The sequence below is a fragment of the Hemibagrus wyckioides genome, linkage group LG06 (assembly GCF_019097595.1).
Source record: "Hemibagrus wyckioides isolate EC202008001 linkage group LG06, SWU_Hwy_1.0, whole genome shotgun sequence".
Classification (NCBI taxonomy): domain Eukaryota; kingdom Metazoa; phylum Chordata; class Actinopteri; order Siluriformes; family Bagridae; genus Hemibagrus; species Hemibagrus wyckioides.
The window spans coordinates 34296197-34314278 of record NC_080715.1 but is presented as its reverse complement, the minus strand read 5'-3'; the positions used below and the strand labels follow the sequence as shown (position 1 = coordinate 34314278).

Sequence of the window (18082 nt, the reverse complement as noted above, 5' to 3'; positions counted from 1 at the left end):
TAATTCATTACTGATGTATTAATGATACCCTACTCCATTGGGAGTCTGAAGTTGGGACAAATTAGGATCCAGAATGATGGACAGATAAACTTTTGAAAGAAAAAGAAATTTACTATAAGGCTAGAAAATGTACTAAAATCAGTATCCAATGTGTGATCATCGCTTTAATAAATAAATAAACAACAATTTTGTATCTAAAGTTCTTGAGGTACTGGAAAGTCAGTGGTGTACAAATTCAAAGAATGAGGAGTGAGAGTTTAAATAAATAAATAAATAAATAAATAAAAGCTCCCGCTATAGGTGGCTTTCAGGATTTTGTTATCACTTTCTGTGTATCTCTAAACAAGTCACCAATAATAGTATCTCATCATCCTCTCTTTTTACGTTCTGGTACGTGTGTGTGTGTGTTATCAGGGTTTATAATGCCTCCGGGGCTAATTGAAGTCTCTATTCAGCGTGTTGTCGGTCCATTGTCTGCGCTGAAAGAGAGAGACTTCTTCTCTTGAGCTCATTGTTAGGAAATGTAATGAATTTCATGTGCCGTTGTTCTCCGGCGCTGTACAGAGAAATCATTTTGTGCCTCCTCTCGTCCCTTTTGTCCCTCCTCCCCTTCTCCGGCTTCGCTTCACATCATCAATAGACACTTTATTTGCCAATCACGGGAGGAAAATGACATTATGAGGAGGGTAAAGAGTAGAGCTAATAATAACCAGCCTGACTCTCTCTCTTTCTGTCTCTGTGTGTATGTGTGTGTGTGTGTGTGTTTATCACAGAACTCTACAAAAACGGTCTTCAGAGGGCTGCTTTTGTGCCTTTCATTGATGTGCTCAAGGTAAAGACAAAGTTAATTTATTTATCCTTTTATTCTCCTTTTTGTCCCTCGCTCTTAATGTCGCCCGAGCTGTTGGTCCTGTTTTTTTGATGTATTTTCTACTTGGTGTAAAACACCACCCCAGTGCAAGCATGCAAAAAACACACACAACACAGAAAAGGCACCTTTGATCATACCTGGCGGACAGAGAGACAGAGAGAGAGAGATGTAATTAGGCGTTATGGTTGCGAATGAGAGAGAGAGAGAGAGAAAGCTGTTTAATGATGAGCGTGGCTCAGCTGGAATGAAGCCGTCTGCTTGCATTTCAAAGCGTGGCCAGTCACAGACAGACCTCACGGACGCTCTGATCTGCTTTTGTAATTTAATGGCGTCATTGTAAGCAGGTATTGGCATTATCCCGCACGCTTTCGGAGTAATTAGCACGGTTCGAACACGGGCCGTCATAAATAATCAGAGCTTCATTTCCAGGCATTTTGCAGCAGCTCACATTCTTTTACATTTGACCGACGTTCATACAGATCTCCTCACGGATGCATCAGATCCATCACGCATACTATCAGAAATAACCGATATCTCAGTTCAAAAACGCTATCGTAAACCGTCTATGACGAGAATTCATCAGAATGAAATATTTACATGATCCCTTTCACAAGAACGGCTTCACATCATCACTTTCAGGTTCTAGCAGGGTTTTCTTACACTGTTTTTTATTACAAGTTCTAAGGTTTTGTGTTTGTTTCCTCTAATAGTCAGGGGCGTAATTTCCACTGGGGACAGGGGGACATGACCCCCCACTTTTCAAAATCCCGTTTGTGTCCCCCTCACTTTTTAAATTGGTTTATGTTTTTTTTAACCGCACGCCGTCATCGACAAGGAGGAGCAGGACTGAGCAGGACACAGAGAGTCTTCTGTCTGTGTCAATGCGCGCGTCCGCGTCCAGGAACGTCGCGTGCACATGCTAAAACTATCTCACCTGAAGGTATAATGAACAGATATCACGGTTGCGACACAGTCAGCGATGACGCGACAGAAGCAGGAACAGATGACTTTAATGTCATCATGGATGAAATGAAAGAAAGGAGATGTGAGTTGGTTGATTTAGTAAATTAGCTCAGGGTCAGGATCATCATATTTTCTGTCTACACCTGTTGATGTTAGCTTAACTTTGACTGAGCTAATATATATATATACCCTGTGTTAAGCAACAGTCCTTAAAAAATCTGTTTCCAACATTATTTAATATTTTAATATTTTTTTAAATTAATAGTTATTTAATAATAAATATTTTAGACCTGTAGGTTAAGATTTTGTTTTATTTCAATACATATTGAAAGATTTATTTATTCAGATTTCAGCTACAATTCCTACTTAGACAATTTGATTACAGTTTTTTTAATGTAAAATTTTATTTATTTATTTATTTATTTAGGTACAATTCCAAATTTACTGACAATTTGTTTAATTTTTTAATGTAAAATGATATATAATTATATTTTATTTTAATTTATGTATTTATCTGACTTTATTTATTTATTCATTTATTTATTTATTTATTTTAGATACTTATTTTTTTTAAATCCCTATGATATTTTGGCAGATTTAAAAATCTAGATAAGTTGTAAAAAAAAAAATTTATTTACACATGAAAGGGTTAAGAGTATATATATTTATTTTTTGTGTTCTAATCTTTAAGAGTTTAAGGAAGTGGTGTTGTGTTATTTTGTGATATCTAGGTTGAAATAAATCAGCTGTCAGCCTTCATACCTGTTAAATCTCAGCGGCTCTGTCAGTTGATCACAAGTCCTAGATTTCGGGCTTTTTGGTCCTGACTGAAAACATAGAGGATGGGAAGAGATGATGGGAGGAGATGATGGGAAGAAATGATGGGAGAAGATGAGGGGAGGAGATGAATGGAGGACGTGAAGGGAGGCGATGATGGGGAGGAGATGATGAGAGGAGGTGATGGGAGGAGATGATGGGAGGAGGTGATGGGTGGAGATGACGGCTATTTAGCTTCCTCATCAGGCAGAATTAACAAGAGGAGAAGATGGGCAGAAATGCTGGGAGGAGGTGATGCAAGGAGATGATGCAAGGAGGTGATGGGTGGAGATGACGGCTATTCAGCTTCCTCATCAGGCAAAATTAACAAGAGGAGAAGATGGGTGGAGATGCTGGGAGGAGGTGATGGGTGGAGATGCTAGGAGGAGGTGATGGGCGGAGATGCTGGGAGGAGATGATGGCTATTCAGCTTCCTCATCAGGCAGAATTAACAAGGGGCGCAGCACAGAGTGACTTTCAGGACCCTAATAGGGAAGGAATGACCTGAAAGAGACGAGGTCAATGTGTCTGATCACTGACCCTGAAGCCCGGGGCATCCGAGACGACTCGTTATCCGAGTGAGATCTCTCCTGAAGCCTTAAAAAATTCTTTATATAGCTTACACATCACCATTACACACACACACATATTACTTAAGAAGTTTACGCGGTTTAAAACATTATTTCTGTTACTTAAAAATAAAATATATTTTTTTATTCTTTTTTTTTCTAGCAGCCTTTCTTTTTTCTTCTCTCATTCACTGCTGATTTTTATTTATTTATTTATTTTTTAAAGCATTTCTAAGTCTGAGGTCAACCTGCTGTTGGAGTTGGGTTTGAAATAATGTCGCATTTCTTCAACTCTCTCCATTTTTCCCTTTTTTTTTTTTTTTTTTTTTTTACCCCCATTCAAATCTCCAGGGTCAACCTTTTTTCTTTTTTTCCCAAACTCTAACAGCAGTTTTTAGCTGACTCCCCCCCTCTCTCTCCATCTTCCCTCTCTCTCTCTTCCCTCTCTCTCTCTCTCTTCCCTCTCTCTCTCTCTCTCTCCTCCCTCTCTCTCTCACTCTCTACCCCCATCTCCCTTCTCTCTCTCTCTCTCTCTCTCTCTCTCTCCCCTCTTCCCTCCCTCTCTCTCTCTCCCCATCTCTCTTCCCTGTCTCTCTGTCTCTCTTTCTCTCTCCCTCTCTTTTCCCCTCCCTCTCTCTCTCTCTCCCTCTCTCTCTCCCCCCCCTTCTCTCCCTCTCTTTCTCTCTCCCTCCCTCTCTCTCTCTCTCTCTCTCTCTCTCTCTCTGTCACTTGTTCAGGCAACAGCATTACAGAAATGACAGAAATATGATCACCTTTAATTCAGCTGAAGTGTCTCCTTTCTGTTTTTTTGTCCTGTTCTGTCTCCTTTTTCTTCCTCCTGCTGCTTTTGTTGGGATTAATTGGTATGTACGGTAAACTAGGTATTTAAAAAAAATTAATCAAAGAGAAATAAATGGATATGGAAGATGTCTACGTGTGTGTGTGCGCACGTGTGTGTGTGCGCGTGTGTGTGTGTGCACACATGCCTGCTGAAGGACTCTGTTTCGAGTCACAAGTATGATGATGGAGTGACATGGGTAAAGAAGCTCTTCAGAAAGTAGAATTGATGTTGAACGACTGTTATTGTCCCTCTGGCCTTTGGTAAGCCAACAATAACTCCTTATTTTTCATATTTTTATTCATTTTTCCATTTCTTTGCCCTTTTTTATTCTGTCTTTTATTTGGTTTTTTTCCCTCTTCCTCCTAAAACCGAACAAGCAAACCTCCAATGGTAAAGTTCAGCGCTTTCACTGAAAAGCGACTCAGCCTTGGTAGTGTTTAAGGGCCGCAAGTGAAAGACGGCGAGAGCGAGCTTTCCTGTTGTGAGAAATCATGGCTAATTAGCGAAGGCGGTTAGCAAGAGCAGGCCACCTCAGAGAGAGATCTAATCCAATAAAGCGTCCAGGGTGAAGGGTGAGAGAGAGAGACTGAGAGAGAGAGAGCGAGAGATCACTAGGAGGAGCTGTCTCTTTCTTTTCAGCATCTATGACCATCGTTCCAATAGCCAGCATCCCTCCATCCCTCCCTCTTCACCTTTTACTCTCGGTCAGTGTCTGTGCTCGTCTTTAAGCATGTATGAAGAGGCCCAGGAGAATGTGAAAGTAGCACTCGGATATCGTGTGTGTGTGGGTCTGGGGTGGTCCCAGCTCTTTTTTTTTTCATTCTTCTTCTTCAGCTCCTATGCAGATGTTCTAAAAAGGTTAGGTTTCCCCTAAGAGCTCAGGACGGGGCAGTGAAAGGTTGTGAGAACGTTACAAGAACGTTCCGAGTGGCCAACAAAAAGCCGGTACATGTAAAGGGAATAGATAATTAGGCGTAATTAGTGTGTTCACATCTTGAACCACCCCCATCTCTCTTTCTCTCTCTCTCTCTCTCTCACACACACACGCACACACACACACTCTTAATCTCTGAATACGCTCACGCAAGACACACACACACACACATGAAATCACACACCAGAGTGGTGAAAACACTTTGATGTAAGAGGAGTCGTCCCCGGACTCAAATGCATAAAGGCACTGTTTTAAGCTGTCTCTCGTTCTCTTTCTATCCCTCCCTCTGTTCCATCCCCCCCCTTTTTTTCTTTCCTCTTTCCACAGTGGCTGTAAGACACACACAAATGAATGGACAACAACCTTTACACACACACACACCCCCGTCTCTTTTTCACTCTTCCCACCCTGCGCTCTTTGAGCCCCGGCTCAGTCAATTCTCTAGCCTGCGAAAGGGGGAAGCAAGAAAAAGCATCAAATGTTTTCGGCCGTCAGTAATGAGGTAGTGGACCTCATCAGGGACCAATCGCCAGCTATCTTTGGCTTTTGTTCCGTCTCAATGGTAAAGCTCGCTTTGAAAAAAACTGAAAGGCAACTTTTTTTTTTTTTTAAAGAAAGAGAAAGAGAGAGAGAAACACACATATAACCTCGTGCTTTTTTCTTTTCATTTCCATTCTAAACTGTTGGACATCCAGTTATTCGACTGAGCGGCTTGTGTGTCCGGCTTCGTGTAAACTTTATCCATCTTTATGGAATCACATCATAAAGAACCACTTTAATCCTGACGCCTACACAGGAAGCAGATCAGATTTAGAGAGAAAGTCAGATGAGTGCAGCCTTAAATATCAGAAATTGTGGGTTTCCTTCTATCCTACGCTGTCTTTGTGTGTGTGTGTGTGTGTGTTTACATGTTCTCCCTGTGCTTCAGAGGTTTCCTCCTCCTGTCCAAAGACATGCCTTGTATGCTGATTGACATCACTAAATTGCCCTTAATATATATAAGTATATACGTGTGTATGTGGGTGTGTCTGGAGTTTGCATGTTCTCCCCATGCTTCAGAGGTTTCCTCCAGTTTTCTTCTCCAGTCCAAAGACACGTGTTGTGGGCTGATTGACATCTCTAAATTACCTGTAGTGTGTGTGTGTCTGTGTGAAGTTTGCATGTTCTCCCTGTGCTTTAGAGGTTTCTTCCTGATACTCCAGTGTCTACCTCCAGTCTTGCCTTGTGGGCTGATTGACATCTCTAAATTGCGCTATGTGTGTGTGAATATGTGTGGTGTTTGCATGTTCTCCCCATGCTTCAGAAGTTTCCTTCAGTTTCCTCCTCCACTCCAAAGACTTGCCTTGTGGGCTGATCGGCATCCCTAAATTGCACTGTGTGTATGTGTGTGGGTATGTGTGGGTGGAGTATGTGTACATGTTCGTCCAGAGCGTCCCTCATCTTAAGACCCTGTGGATTATATGGGAAAATATGAATGATATCAGTTAATCCAGGTTCAGTTAATCGATCCTTCCTTAACGACATTCCGAGTTAGAGAATAATCAGATTTCTGTGACGTTTAGATTAGAATCTGTTTACGGTGGTAGCTTTGACTCTCTTTGTTCTCAGGCTCTAAAAATCAAGGAAAATTTGTGAAAGTAAACTGTATTTGTTGCATCGTACAGAATTGTTTGATTAGATTTTTTTTTCAGATTAATAAACCGGATTTTCATTGAAGGTCTGATTGATATCTCTAGGTCCGATCCAAACACCAGTGAAGTCTCGGTCATGATTTCGCAGGCGCTGTTTTAAAGTGGATGGATTTTTTTTTTTTTTGTAATTTTGGTTTTGACATAGAGCCAAAATGTCTGATTATTCCTTAAATCTCCTTTAAGCATCGGATATTACACCTTTTTCCCAAAAGGAAGCAACTTTGGATATCTTGTGTATCTCAGAGAGAGAGATTGTGTGTGTGTGTGTGTGAGAGAGAGAGAGAGAGAGTTCAAGTGTACATTCATCCAGAGTCCCTTGGATTATATGAAAAATATTAATTATTTCAGTTAATTCGTGTTTTCCAGAATCCGGGTTCACCCAACCGATCAGAAATTATTCCTTAAATCTCCCGTAAGCATCAGATATTATTTCACCAAAAAGAAGTGTGTGTGTGTCTGTATGTGTGCATTAGTCCAATGCGTCTCTAATCTTAAATCCCTTGGATTATATGGAAAATCTTAATTATTTCAGTTAATCCATGTTTTCCAGAATCCAGGTTCAGACAAACGATTATTCCTTAAATCTCTGTTAGGCATCAGATCCCAAAAGGAAGCAACCTAAATTTAAACATCTTGTACAACTAACTCTGTGTGTGTGTCCAAGTGCATGTTTGTCCAGGGCATTCCTCATCTTAAATCCCTTGGATTATATGGAAAATATTAATGATTTCAATTAATTCATGTTTTCCAGATTCCGGGTTCAGCAAAACGATCGGAAATCTGATGTCTGATTATTCCTTAAATCTCCTTTAATCATCAGATCCCCAAAGGAAGCAAACTTACTTTGAATATCTTGTACAACTAACTCAGAGTGTGTGTGTGTGTGTGTGTGTGGCACGGCAGCATCCCGTGGGCGGATCATGACGCCGAAGCCTTGAAGACGAAAAAACTTTGGAGTTATAAATCTCTAATGAACCCATCACAGCCCATAATCATGGCATGATCCCCAAGCAGGCACGTCTCATTATCTATAACCGCCGTCTGATTGTGTTTCTCTCCACTCCTCCTCTTCTCCCTCGCTCCATCACTCCGTCCATTCTCTCTCTCTCTTCTAAACTGAGGGACGTCTTGGTAACCCACCAGCTGTCAAGATACACTCACGTGGGGGGAGAAACTTTTTCTTTTAATAAATGGTAGATGATGTGTAAAAGAGAGAGAGAGAACCTGATTCGGCGGTTGTCGTCACGGCGCCGGCTGTTTACCCGGCGACTCGGTGATGAGGTCATGCAGGGGCTGATGAAGCGACACACTCCCTTTTGTGTTGCGGCGCTCGCGGTTTGTCAGCCTGTCATTACACCCGATTCAGCCAATTGGCTCGGACGCGGAACTCTGAGCTCAAGAGAGAAAAGTTGACAGCGCCGGAGAATGGGAGAGGAGTGCGGTGATGAAGGAGGGGAAAAATAGGAATATATCATTCGTGTGGTGATTGCTAATTATCCCTGGTTCAAGGAGGAGGGTGGCAGAAAATTCACTGATTTCATAATTCGCCGGATTTGAGGAGTGCTTCAGGGAAAGGCCTCTTGGCGTTAATGCTACATATTATTATTATTATTATTATTATTATTATTCCTCCTGTTAAAAATAATCACACGTCCTTTTCATCAGCACCGCTTTCTCTCTAGCATTCTGTATTTTTTTTTTTTTTTTAAATCTAGATAACCTGCCTGGTTGGAGTGCTTAATAGAATAACACACACGCTTTTTTTTTCCCATCAAGCGTTCAGCTTTTACAGTACAGGCTTGGATAGAAGCGTGAAGATGCAATCAGTAACAAGAAAATCTGATCTCTCAGAAAATTTAGTACAGAAAAATTCCTCACCTCATCAATTCACGGTGATATAAACGATTAGATCAGACCTTTAAGGCGAATCCGTGCATGTAGATGTTTGTAGGCAGGTGTCTAATCCGTCACAACGTCGCCCCCTGGAGGCAGGTTGTGTATTAGGTGGTGAGCCAAAAGTTTCAGGACACCCCTCCACATCATTGAATTCAGGGGTTGGGCTCGGGCCCTTAGTTCCAGTGAAAGGAACTCTTAATACTTCAGCTTCATACCAAGACATTTTGGACAATTTCATGCTCTTTGTGGGAACAGTTTGGGGATGACCCCTTCCTGTTCCAACATGACTGCACACCAGTGCACAAAGCAAGGTCCATAAAGACATGGATGAGTGAGTTTGGTGTGGAGGAACTTGACAGTCCTGACCTCAACCCCATAGAACACCTTTGGGATGAATTAGAGCGGAGACTTCTCGTCCAACATCAGTGCCTGACCTCACATATGCACTTCTAGAGGAATGGTCAAAAATTCCCATAAACACACTCCTAAACCTTGTGGAAAGCCTTCCCAGAAGAGTTGAAGCTGTTATAGCTGCAAAGGGCAGGACAACTCCATAATACATTCAGGTATTGTGCAGGTAAAGGCAGGTGTCCCAATACTTTTGGCAATATAAGTGTATTCTCAGAAGGTGTGCTTGTGTTTCTGTTCTAGGAGCGTTGCCGTGTCGTTAGACTGGACTCCGGGCGAGACTACCGCAAGAGGGAGATGGAAACGGCGGGAACACTTTATCACACGTAAGAGTGTGTGTGTGTGTCTGTGTGTTGTAGTTTAGCAGGAAATAGAAATAAAAAAACAAACAAACCTGCTTTTCAGTACCTGGATCCATACAAACCTGTGCTTTTCAGTATCTACCCTTTCAGTGTATGCTAATGTGTGTGTGTGTGTACATGCGTGTATACCTGATTGCCGCTCGCATCCATTCACGCTCACGCTGTTTGTTTTGAGCTGGACGGCACGTCAATAGCGGCACGCGCTATTGAAAAGCTAAACCCAGCCGCGCGCCCCTCAGTGTTTGATGTCTGCTCTTCAGCTCTGCTTCATTTCACACTCTCTCCTCTCCGGCTCTGTGCAGATGGACTGAACCCGAACCCGAGCTCGCCCTCAACACACTGCTCACACAACTGGCTTCCAGACAGAACCACGGTGCGCAAGTTCATTTCCTTTAGTTAACATTAAACAGAGGGAGAATACGACTGGGGAGGGTTAACTAACACACACACACAATACACACTCATATACTCATACAATACACACTCACACGAAACACAAATAATCATACACTCACAAAACGCACACACAATACACACACACACAAAACACTCATACACACAACACGCATAAACACACAAACACAAAACACACACTCATGCACACAACATGCATAAACACACTTGCACACAAAATACACTCACAATACACAAACACAAACTCGCAAACATACACAAACACACACACACACAATACACACACAATACACATAAACACACACAAAATAGGCACACAATACACACTCATGCACACAACACACATACACACAAAATACCCACAACACACATGAACACACACACAAATACACATTCACACGCAAAATGTGTGTGTGTGTGTCATTTTGCAAGAGAAAATAATTTCCAGTTTATTGTGTAGTGTTTTGTTGAATCCTGTTTTCCAGCTGTTGTGTGTTACAGTAGTTTGATGTGTGTGTGCAGTGACCAGGCCGAGAGTGTTGAAAGTGCAGGGCAGAGAGCTGACCTTAAACCAGACCTGCGGTCGCCTCGCTGATTGTACCTTCCAAGAGCTGTGTGAGCGTGTGAGTACAGAGAAGATCAAAAATGACCAATCACTGATCATCACTACTGTTCCAAATGACCAGTCACTAACCACCACTGTTCCAAATGACCAATCACAAATCATTACTGTTCCAATTGACAAATCATTCACTACTGTTCCAAATGACCAATCACTGATCATTACTGTTCCAAATGACCAATCACTGATCATTACTGTTCCAAATGACCAATCACTGATCATTACTGTTCCAAATGACCAATCACTGATCATTACTGTTCCAAATGACCAATCACTGATCATTACTGTTCCAAATGACCAATCACTGATCATTACTGTTCCAAATGATCAATCACTGATCATTACTGTTCCATATGACCAATCACTGATCATTACTGTTCCATATGACCAATCACTGATCATTACTGTTCCAAATGACCAGTCACTAATCGTTACTGTTCCAATTGACCAATCACTAACCACCAGTGTTCCAAATGAGCAGTCACTGATCATTACTGTTCCAAATGACCAATCATTCACTACTGTTCCAAATGACCAATCACTGATCATTACTGTTCCAAATGACCAATCATTAACCAACACTGTTCCAAATGAACTCAGAAAAAACAGCTGAATGTTCACTACAAAGTGATGTTGTCATGGTGCATACTGATGCTAGTTAGGATGCTAACTCTAGCCATAAGATTTGAAGGTGGAGCTTTGTGCAAAAGTGTGTGTGGGGGGAAAGAGGGCAGGATCAACGAGTTCGTTCAACTCCACCCACTTAAAATTTTCCACAAATTTCATGTACTGCAGCTTTAAGTAAAAGTTTACACACGCTAATATACTGAACATCTCCCTGTTAGTGCAGGTCCATTACCACTGTCTCTGTGTGTGTGTGTGTTGCAGAGGAAGTTGCAGAGAGGTTTATCAGTTGTCCAGTTGCACGTTGTAGCTTTTTTCCTTTTAAAAAGAGAGAGAGAGAGAGAGAGAGAGAGAGAGGAAAAGAGAGAATCAACATGCCATTCTCTAATGGAGAGCCACAGTGTGTGTGTGTGTCTGTCCTTCGGCCTTTTCGAGAGTGCTGTTCACTTTCATTCGCTCTGTGTATCTGTGTGTGTGTGTGTGTGTGTGTGTATAAAGAGTCCTCAACTTCTTTATCTCCGTACGCAGGCTAATGCAGCCGGGACAATGTCAGCATGATTTAATGTGCCTTCCCTGCTGGATAACACTCATAAACACGTACACAGGTTCCACTGCGCATAGAAGAGGAAAAAAAAAGAACACGAGAAAAGAGGAAAATATCAAGAGATGGATGGTAAAAAAAAAACGGTTCGGAGCACTTGAAAAGAAAAAAAAAAAAGAGTATGTTCTACATAGTCTTTGTCTCTCAAGGTTGAGAGGAAGCTCTCTCACAAACACAGATTAATTTTACGCGCTCAGAACTTCAATTAGAAGGACTTTTTCTTCAAGTCTGTTAATAATTGTTTGTTAATTGTACGATAACACGTTCAGTGCTACGTGTGTGTGTTTCAGCCATTAGGAGCGAGCGATTATCTGGAGATCGCTCGCCATTTCGATACAGTCATCATCCGTAACGTGCCTCGGCTGAAGGTTGCGCTAAAGGACCAAGCCCGGCGCCTCGTTACGCTTATCGACATCTTCTACGACCAGAAGGTAAAAGAGGAAACTGCAGCACTCTGTAGAACAGCAGAGTTCAGGGAAGTACAGTCTGTGGCCTTGCTAGCGATTATAAGCTCTAGCAATCGTGTCTTCTGAATGTTTGCTTACATACATGCTAACAGAATGTGTTTATTTGATCGCTATTGTTCCAAATGACCAATCACTGATTAATTCTGTTCCAATTGACCAATCACTCTTCACTGCAGTCCCAGATGACCAATCTCTGATCAGTTCTGTTCCAAATGACAAATCACTCTTCCCTTCTGTTCCGATGGCCTATCACTATTGTTCCAAATGACAAATTATGTATAATCTCACGTTATTTGGGACGTAAAAAACGATTAGCTTAATTTTTTTATCCCCAGGGGAGTAACTAGGACGAGGTCAAAAGCTGGAGATCACGTAGCATAATATGTTAGCTGTATAAGAAATAATTTGAGTGAGCTGACAAACATAACTATCATGTTGCAGGAGTAGAAGCTTTCTTCAAGTGGAAATATTATATATCTGAGAAGTGGAATCTTTCTGTCGCTTCCTGTTTCATCTCTAAAGAACCATGTGTGTTTTTCAGGTGAGGGTAGCGGTGTTAGCCGAAGCCCCTCTGTACCGTCTCTTTGATGGAGGCTCTATGTCTGGAGAGGAAGAGAGGGATCGTCTGATGCTCGACGAGCTCGGCCTCACTAATGTAAGCGAGTGCTTTAGCCACAAGGCCAGCAGCGCTTGGCTGTTTTTAAGCATTTCTTCATAAATAACCCCTAACATTTTCTGGACCCTGGGGAAAAAACAACAGATTTCAACATGTAGCCATTTTTTCCAAAAGGTAAACAAGCATTCAGAAACCAAGTGGTTAAATATACAGAGAAACTGAAACCCTGGCCTGGCAGCCAATCAGATTGCTGATTTCACAGAGCAATAGTCTCACTGGTGCATCTGTGGCCAGTACAGAAAGCCATCGAGAGCCACTGTATCCACGGTAACATCAACATACCACCACAAAGAACCAACCACATCTTACAGGAGCAACGCAAGAGAAAAGCAATGTCTGGGTACCAACCAGGCTTGTGTCCTCAACTTTCCTGTTTCCACCAAAACTGTTGGTCTGGAGATCCACAAGGTCAATGTTTATGGTCAAGCTACTATAGCTGAAGCTTTGGTCACTCGTTTCAATGACAGGTATCGGTTTCAACGCTACCAGCAACGGAAATCCTGGGCTGTAGACGATGTGAATGACGTATTGCTCTCTGATGAGTTCACCGTCCCTCCCAGATCCAGGAGAATTAATGGACATTGATGAACATCTCCCATGGCCTGCATAGCCAACAGATCTGAATATTTTTGAACCACTTTGGGGTGTTTTGGAGTCAGGAAACATTTTCCTCCACCAGCACAACCTATTGACCTGTCCACTATTTTGCAAAATCCCCTTAAAATTGCTCAGTCTACTGTGCAGGACTTGTATCAGCCACTCCCAAGAAGTATTGGCCACAAAACACCATCCTAACAAATTAGTGAGGTCTAAAAGTGAGGTCAGGTGTTTTAATTCCACAATCATTCAGTAATTAGCACTCAGGTGCCACTAATGAAATGCACAGGATTGGTCCATCACCAAGATTGGATTTTCAGGTGTGATTACCTCCATACAAGCAAAGCTTTTAGCAGTTCTGGAGTACCTGGGTGTGTATCTGCATCATGTCAAGAAGAAAGGATATGAGCCATAACCTCAGAGAAGCAATTGTTCCTGCTCATCAGTTTGGGGAGGGGTATAAGGCCGTTTCCAAACAATCTCAGAATCACCATGGTGCAGTGACAAGAAGCATTTATAAATAGAGGTCCTTCAAGATATTTGTCCATTTGCAAGTTCAGACTGTATAATGCTCTGAGGCATAAAGATAAAAACCCTGACCTTCATTACATTTTTTATATGAATGACCTCACAGTCAGAAGAAAACACATGGAAGCATGGTTAAGAAAAAGCACCGTCTCTCTACAAAGAACATGGAGCAGCATTTAGGTTACATCACAAAGGTTCTGGATCAATATCCAGGGTGCTGAGACCAAGGTGGAGATGTTTGGTGAAACCACAAAAACTTCATAGCAGCTGTGAAGCATGGAGTGATGATTTGCAGCTTCAGGATCTGGGGAACAATGAACTCCATTTAAAACCAGAAGATTCTTGAGATGAATGTGAGGATGACATTTGGTCATGTAACAGGACAATGATCCCAAAACTCACCAGCAAATCCACATCTGAAGCTAAAAAAATTAAGGTCCAGACCTCAACCCCAATGAGATGCTGTGATGAGATCTTGAGAGAGATGTTCATGAACAAATGCTCTCAAACATCAAGGAACTGAAGCAAATTTTCAGATATTAATAAACTCCAAAAGATGGTTCTAATCAAGGAAGAAAGAAAGAAAGAAAGAAAGGAAGGGGAAGGAAGGAGGGAAGAAGAAACGAACGAACGAAAGAAGGAAGGAAGGAAAGAAGGAAGGAAAGCATGAGCGAACGAAAAAAGGAACAAAAGAAGAAAAGACAAAACTGCACATTTAAACCTGTTTTTTATTGTTTGATGGTTTATAGAAATTATTAAGGATCCCACACCAGGGGGGGGTGCACATTCTTTTTCCCATACCTGTAACTATAAAGCATCATTAACAGTTAAAATTAATAAGCATTTCATAGTGCATTATTGTGTGATTCGTATCTCTTTGTGCGTACGGATGTGTTCAGGAAGCGGCGAAGCGACTGATGCTCTTCACCTCCGAGGAGGAGATTTTTGGCCTGCAGAGGATGCTGTCCCGCCTCACAGAGATGCAGAGCAAGCAGTACTGGATTCAAGCAGAGCGATGGCACACGTGAACCGCCGCTTTAAAGAGCTTCGACTAAACCAGACAAAGTACAACAATAAAATAATACACAAGAAGTTTCTTTACACTCTTAAAAATGAACACACAACCACTGAAGGCCATAAAGTCTTTCAAGTGTATCACATTAATTAAATTATATTATATTGTTTAATCCATACCACAGTTTTACTGAATTCTTGAATATATAGTAAATATATAAGCTATATGGACACTCTGCATAATTGTAGACTAACAATAAGGACAAGAGCCAATCTTATGCAGATGTCTGTGAGCTCCTGTATGCGGAAGATGGCGGATAATGTGGTCTTATCTATCTATAGTCGTTTTTTATTCCTTAAACGCTGTGATGGCGTACTTTTCATACAGCAGTATGACATTAGATTTATGTTATCAAGACTTGAGCAGTAATCTCTTTAAAAAACGAATAAAGAAATCAGAAATGTAACATGAATACCTACATATACACTGATATCAGGTATAACATTATGAGCAGTGAGAGGTGAAGTAAATAAGACTGATGATCTCCTCATCATGGCACCTGTTAGTGGGTGGGATATATTAGACAGCAAGTGAACATTTTGTCCTCAAAGTTGGGGTTTTAGAAGCAGGAAAAATGGGTAAGGATTTGAGCGAGTTTGACGAAGAGCCAAAGTGTGATGGCTGGATCAAAGCATCTCCAAAACTGCAGCTCTTGTGGAGTTTTCCCAGTCTGCAGTGGTCAGTATCTATCAAAAGTAACCTTTAAGTGCTAACATCTTGGTGCCAGATAACACAGCACACCTTTAGGGATCTAGTGGAGTTCATGCCTCAACGGGTCAGGGCTGTTTTGGTAGCAAAAAGGGGAGATAGATAGATAGATAGATAGATAGATAGATAGATAGATAGATAGATAGATAGATAGATAGATAGATAGATAGATAGATAGATAGAAATATTTGCGTCGAATAATGCTTCTGTCGTTTAAAAAAAATAATTATACTAACAGCGGAAGGTACACAGCACCCCCTAGTGGTGACCTGTTTAGATCGAGCAGAAAAAAATCTGATGGGGGGGGGGGGGTAATCGAGAACAAAAAAAATTTGCTTTTCCAGTGTAATGTGTTTACCCTCATCCTTAATATGCAAATTTGCCTCTGGTGTGTGTGTGTGTAGTTTGCATGTTCTCCCTGTGCTTCTCTTTCCATCCAAAGACATAGCCATCTCTAAATTGTTTGGGGTGTGTGTGTGTGTGTGTGTGTGTGTAAGCTTGGATGGATGAATGGATGGATGAATGGATGGATGGATGGGTAGAAGGATATATGGATGGAAGGGTGTATGGAGATGGATGGATAGATGGATGGATGGAAGTTCACAATGCCAGCTTAACGTGGATCCCAAAGCTCAAATGAATAATTCAGCTAAAAAATAGACACCATGAATTGACCACCATGGGTTCTAGAGCCTTCAGCCATACTGCTCCACGTCTTTGGAATTCTTTCCCCAAAAAAATCCGTAACAGATTCTCCAACCAAATACAGTGTAGAGCTGTGCGGTTTCTCGAATACGTGTTGTATAGATTGGTGTAAACTTCCTTTAGATCATTCATCTGTGATCAAAACCTGCTTTCCATGAACCCAACAGGACCATTTCCTTCTGCATTGTTTCGGAACAATAGCAATGTAAACACACTCGCATACAGTATGCTACACTCTCACACAACAAACACTACTTTATAACCACACTCTGGTTCCTAACCTTCATCCTGGATCCTCCTTCTGTGTCTCAGAGCTTTTCTTTGCTCTCAGCACAACTCATGTAACTACTAACAGCCTTTTCTCAGCTGAACTGGACACGGTTTGAGAACGTTTGACGTCATAGCCCTGAGGTTGAGCGTTTTTCTTTTCTTGCCCGTTAGATGGCAGCAAAAGACTGGGTTTTTTTCAGGCTGTTGGTGCGAGTGCTTGTTCTGTTTCGTTGCCATGCAGCATAAAATGTCTAAATACAACGAAATTCTTTGCTACGATGCTAAACAACCTGCAAAAATGACATAATTTAGATTAGCAATAAATCATAATAAACTGTAAACATTGCATACAGTCATATAGAGACACAATGAGGCACAATTATGCACATCACATACATTTAAACAAAAAATAAATAAAACATAAATAAATGAGGTATGACATCAGAAACGAGTGCTCGTGCTATAGTTTGTGGATGATGTTGCGCCACAGTTCCATAAAGGTGATGACGTGTGCATCATTGTGTATAAACGTGCAGTGTATCTAAGGCACGTGCATGCATTAGGCTTTAATTACATCACTGCATGGCCACAAAGGCAGTCCTGCTTTCTAATGGACGGATGAACCTCTTTACCATTACATCATGATTTGGACTCGTGGTCATGGCGCACCCTGAAAAACCTTGCTTTTTATCCTTTAGTGTTACAGGCTCCAAAAATGTTTTGTCGCGTTAGAGGCCATTCTTCATGAAGAACATAACATAACATAACATAACATAACATGGCGCGCGACCCGATGCCTCGCTGCAGGCTGGTGGCGCGCACAGGTGGAAAGTGGCGCGCGCACTCCGTCCATCGCATGCACGAGCCCTGCGTCACGGTGCTCATCATCTGTGAGGGAGGGAAAAAAATACAACAAAGATGTTGTGAACAAAGATATGCTGGATTGTGGTGTTTGAATGAGTGAAATAGAGAAAAAGGCAATAAATATTTATTATAATATAAAATAATACTCACGTGAAATAAACACTATTTTGTATTAGACATAGAGGTTTGTGTGAAATCATTGGTCATAAGACGCACTGGTTCTTTATTTCTAACAGTATGATGTCACATCTTTGAAAGCTCTCTCGTGCTGGCGGAAAAAGGGGGTGTGTCAGGAGCTTTTACATGGGATTAAAGGGCCAGCATGGAGCACTAAAGGATGCGGACACCTGACCGAACATCTCTGATGTGCTGGATGAACATGATTTATTTACTGTTTTAATGGATGCTCTAGATGATCATTGGTGAGATCAGACTCTGATGTTTGGATGTTTTGGAGACTCCAGTTGAGTGGGGTTGAGTCAGAGTCAGGGCTCTGTGCTGGACACTCGAGATCTTCCACACAGAGAGAGAGAGAGAGAGATAGATAGATAGATAGATAGATAGATAGATAGATAGTATA

At 41.5% G+C, this 18082-nt stretch overlaps 1 protein-coding gene across 3 annotated transcripts in view; it reads left to right on the top strand.

Moving 5' to 3' along the window:
• Window positions 1-15071, top strand: part of afg1lb (AFG1 like ATPase b) — a 30612-nt gene extending 15541 nt beyond the window's left edge. For all 3 annotated transcript variants that reach the window (XM_058393581.1, XM_058393580.1, XM_058393579.1), the window contains exons 7-13: window positions 774-832; window positions 9233-9315; window positions 9654-9724; window positions 10288-10388; window positions 11903-12043; window positions 12621-12734; window positions 14780-15071. In XM_058393581.1, coding sequence (XP_058249564.1) covers window positions 774-832; window positions 9233-9315; window positions 9654-9724; window positions 10288-10388; window positions 11903-12043; window positions 12621-12734; window positions 14780-14908 — 698 coding nt within the window. In that variant the 3' untranslated portion in view covers window positions 14909-15071. The remainder of the gene's footprint in view (window positions 1-773; window positions 833-9232; window positions 9316-9653; window positions 9725-10287; window positions 10389-11902; window positions 12044-12620; window positions 12735-14779) is intronic.
• Window positions 15072-18082: the final 3011 nt, after the last annotated feature.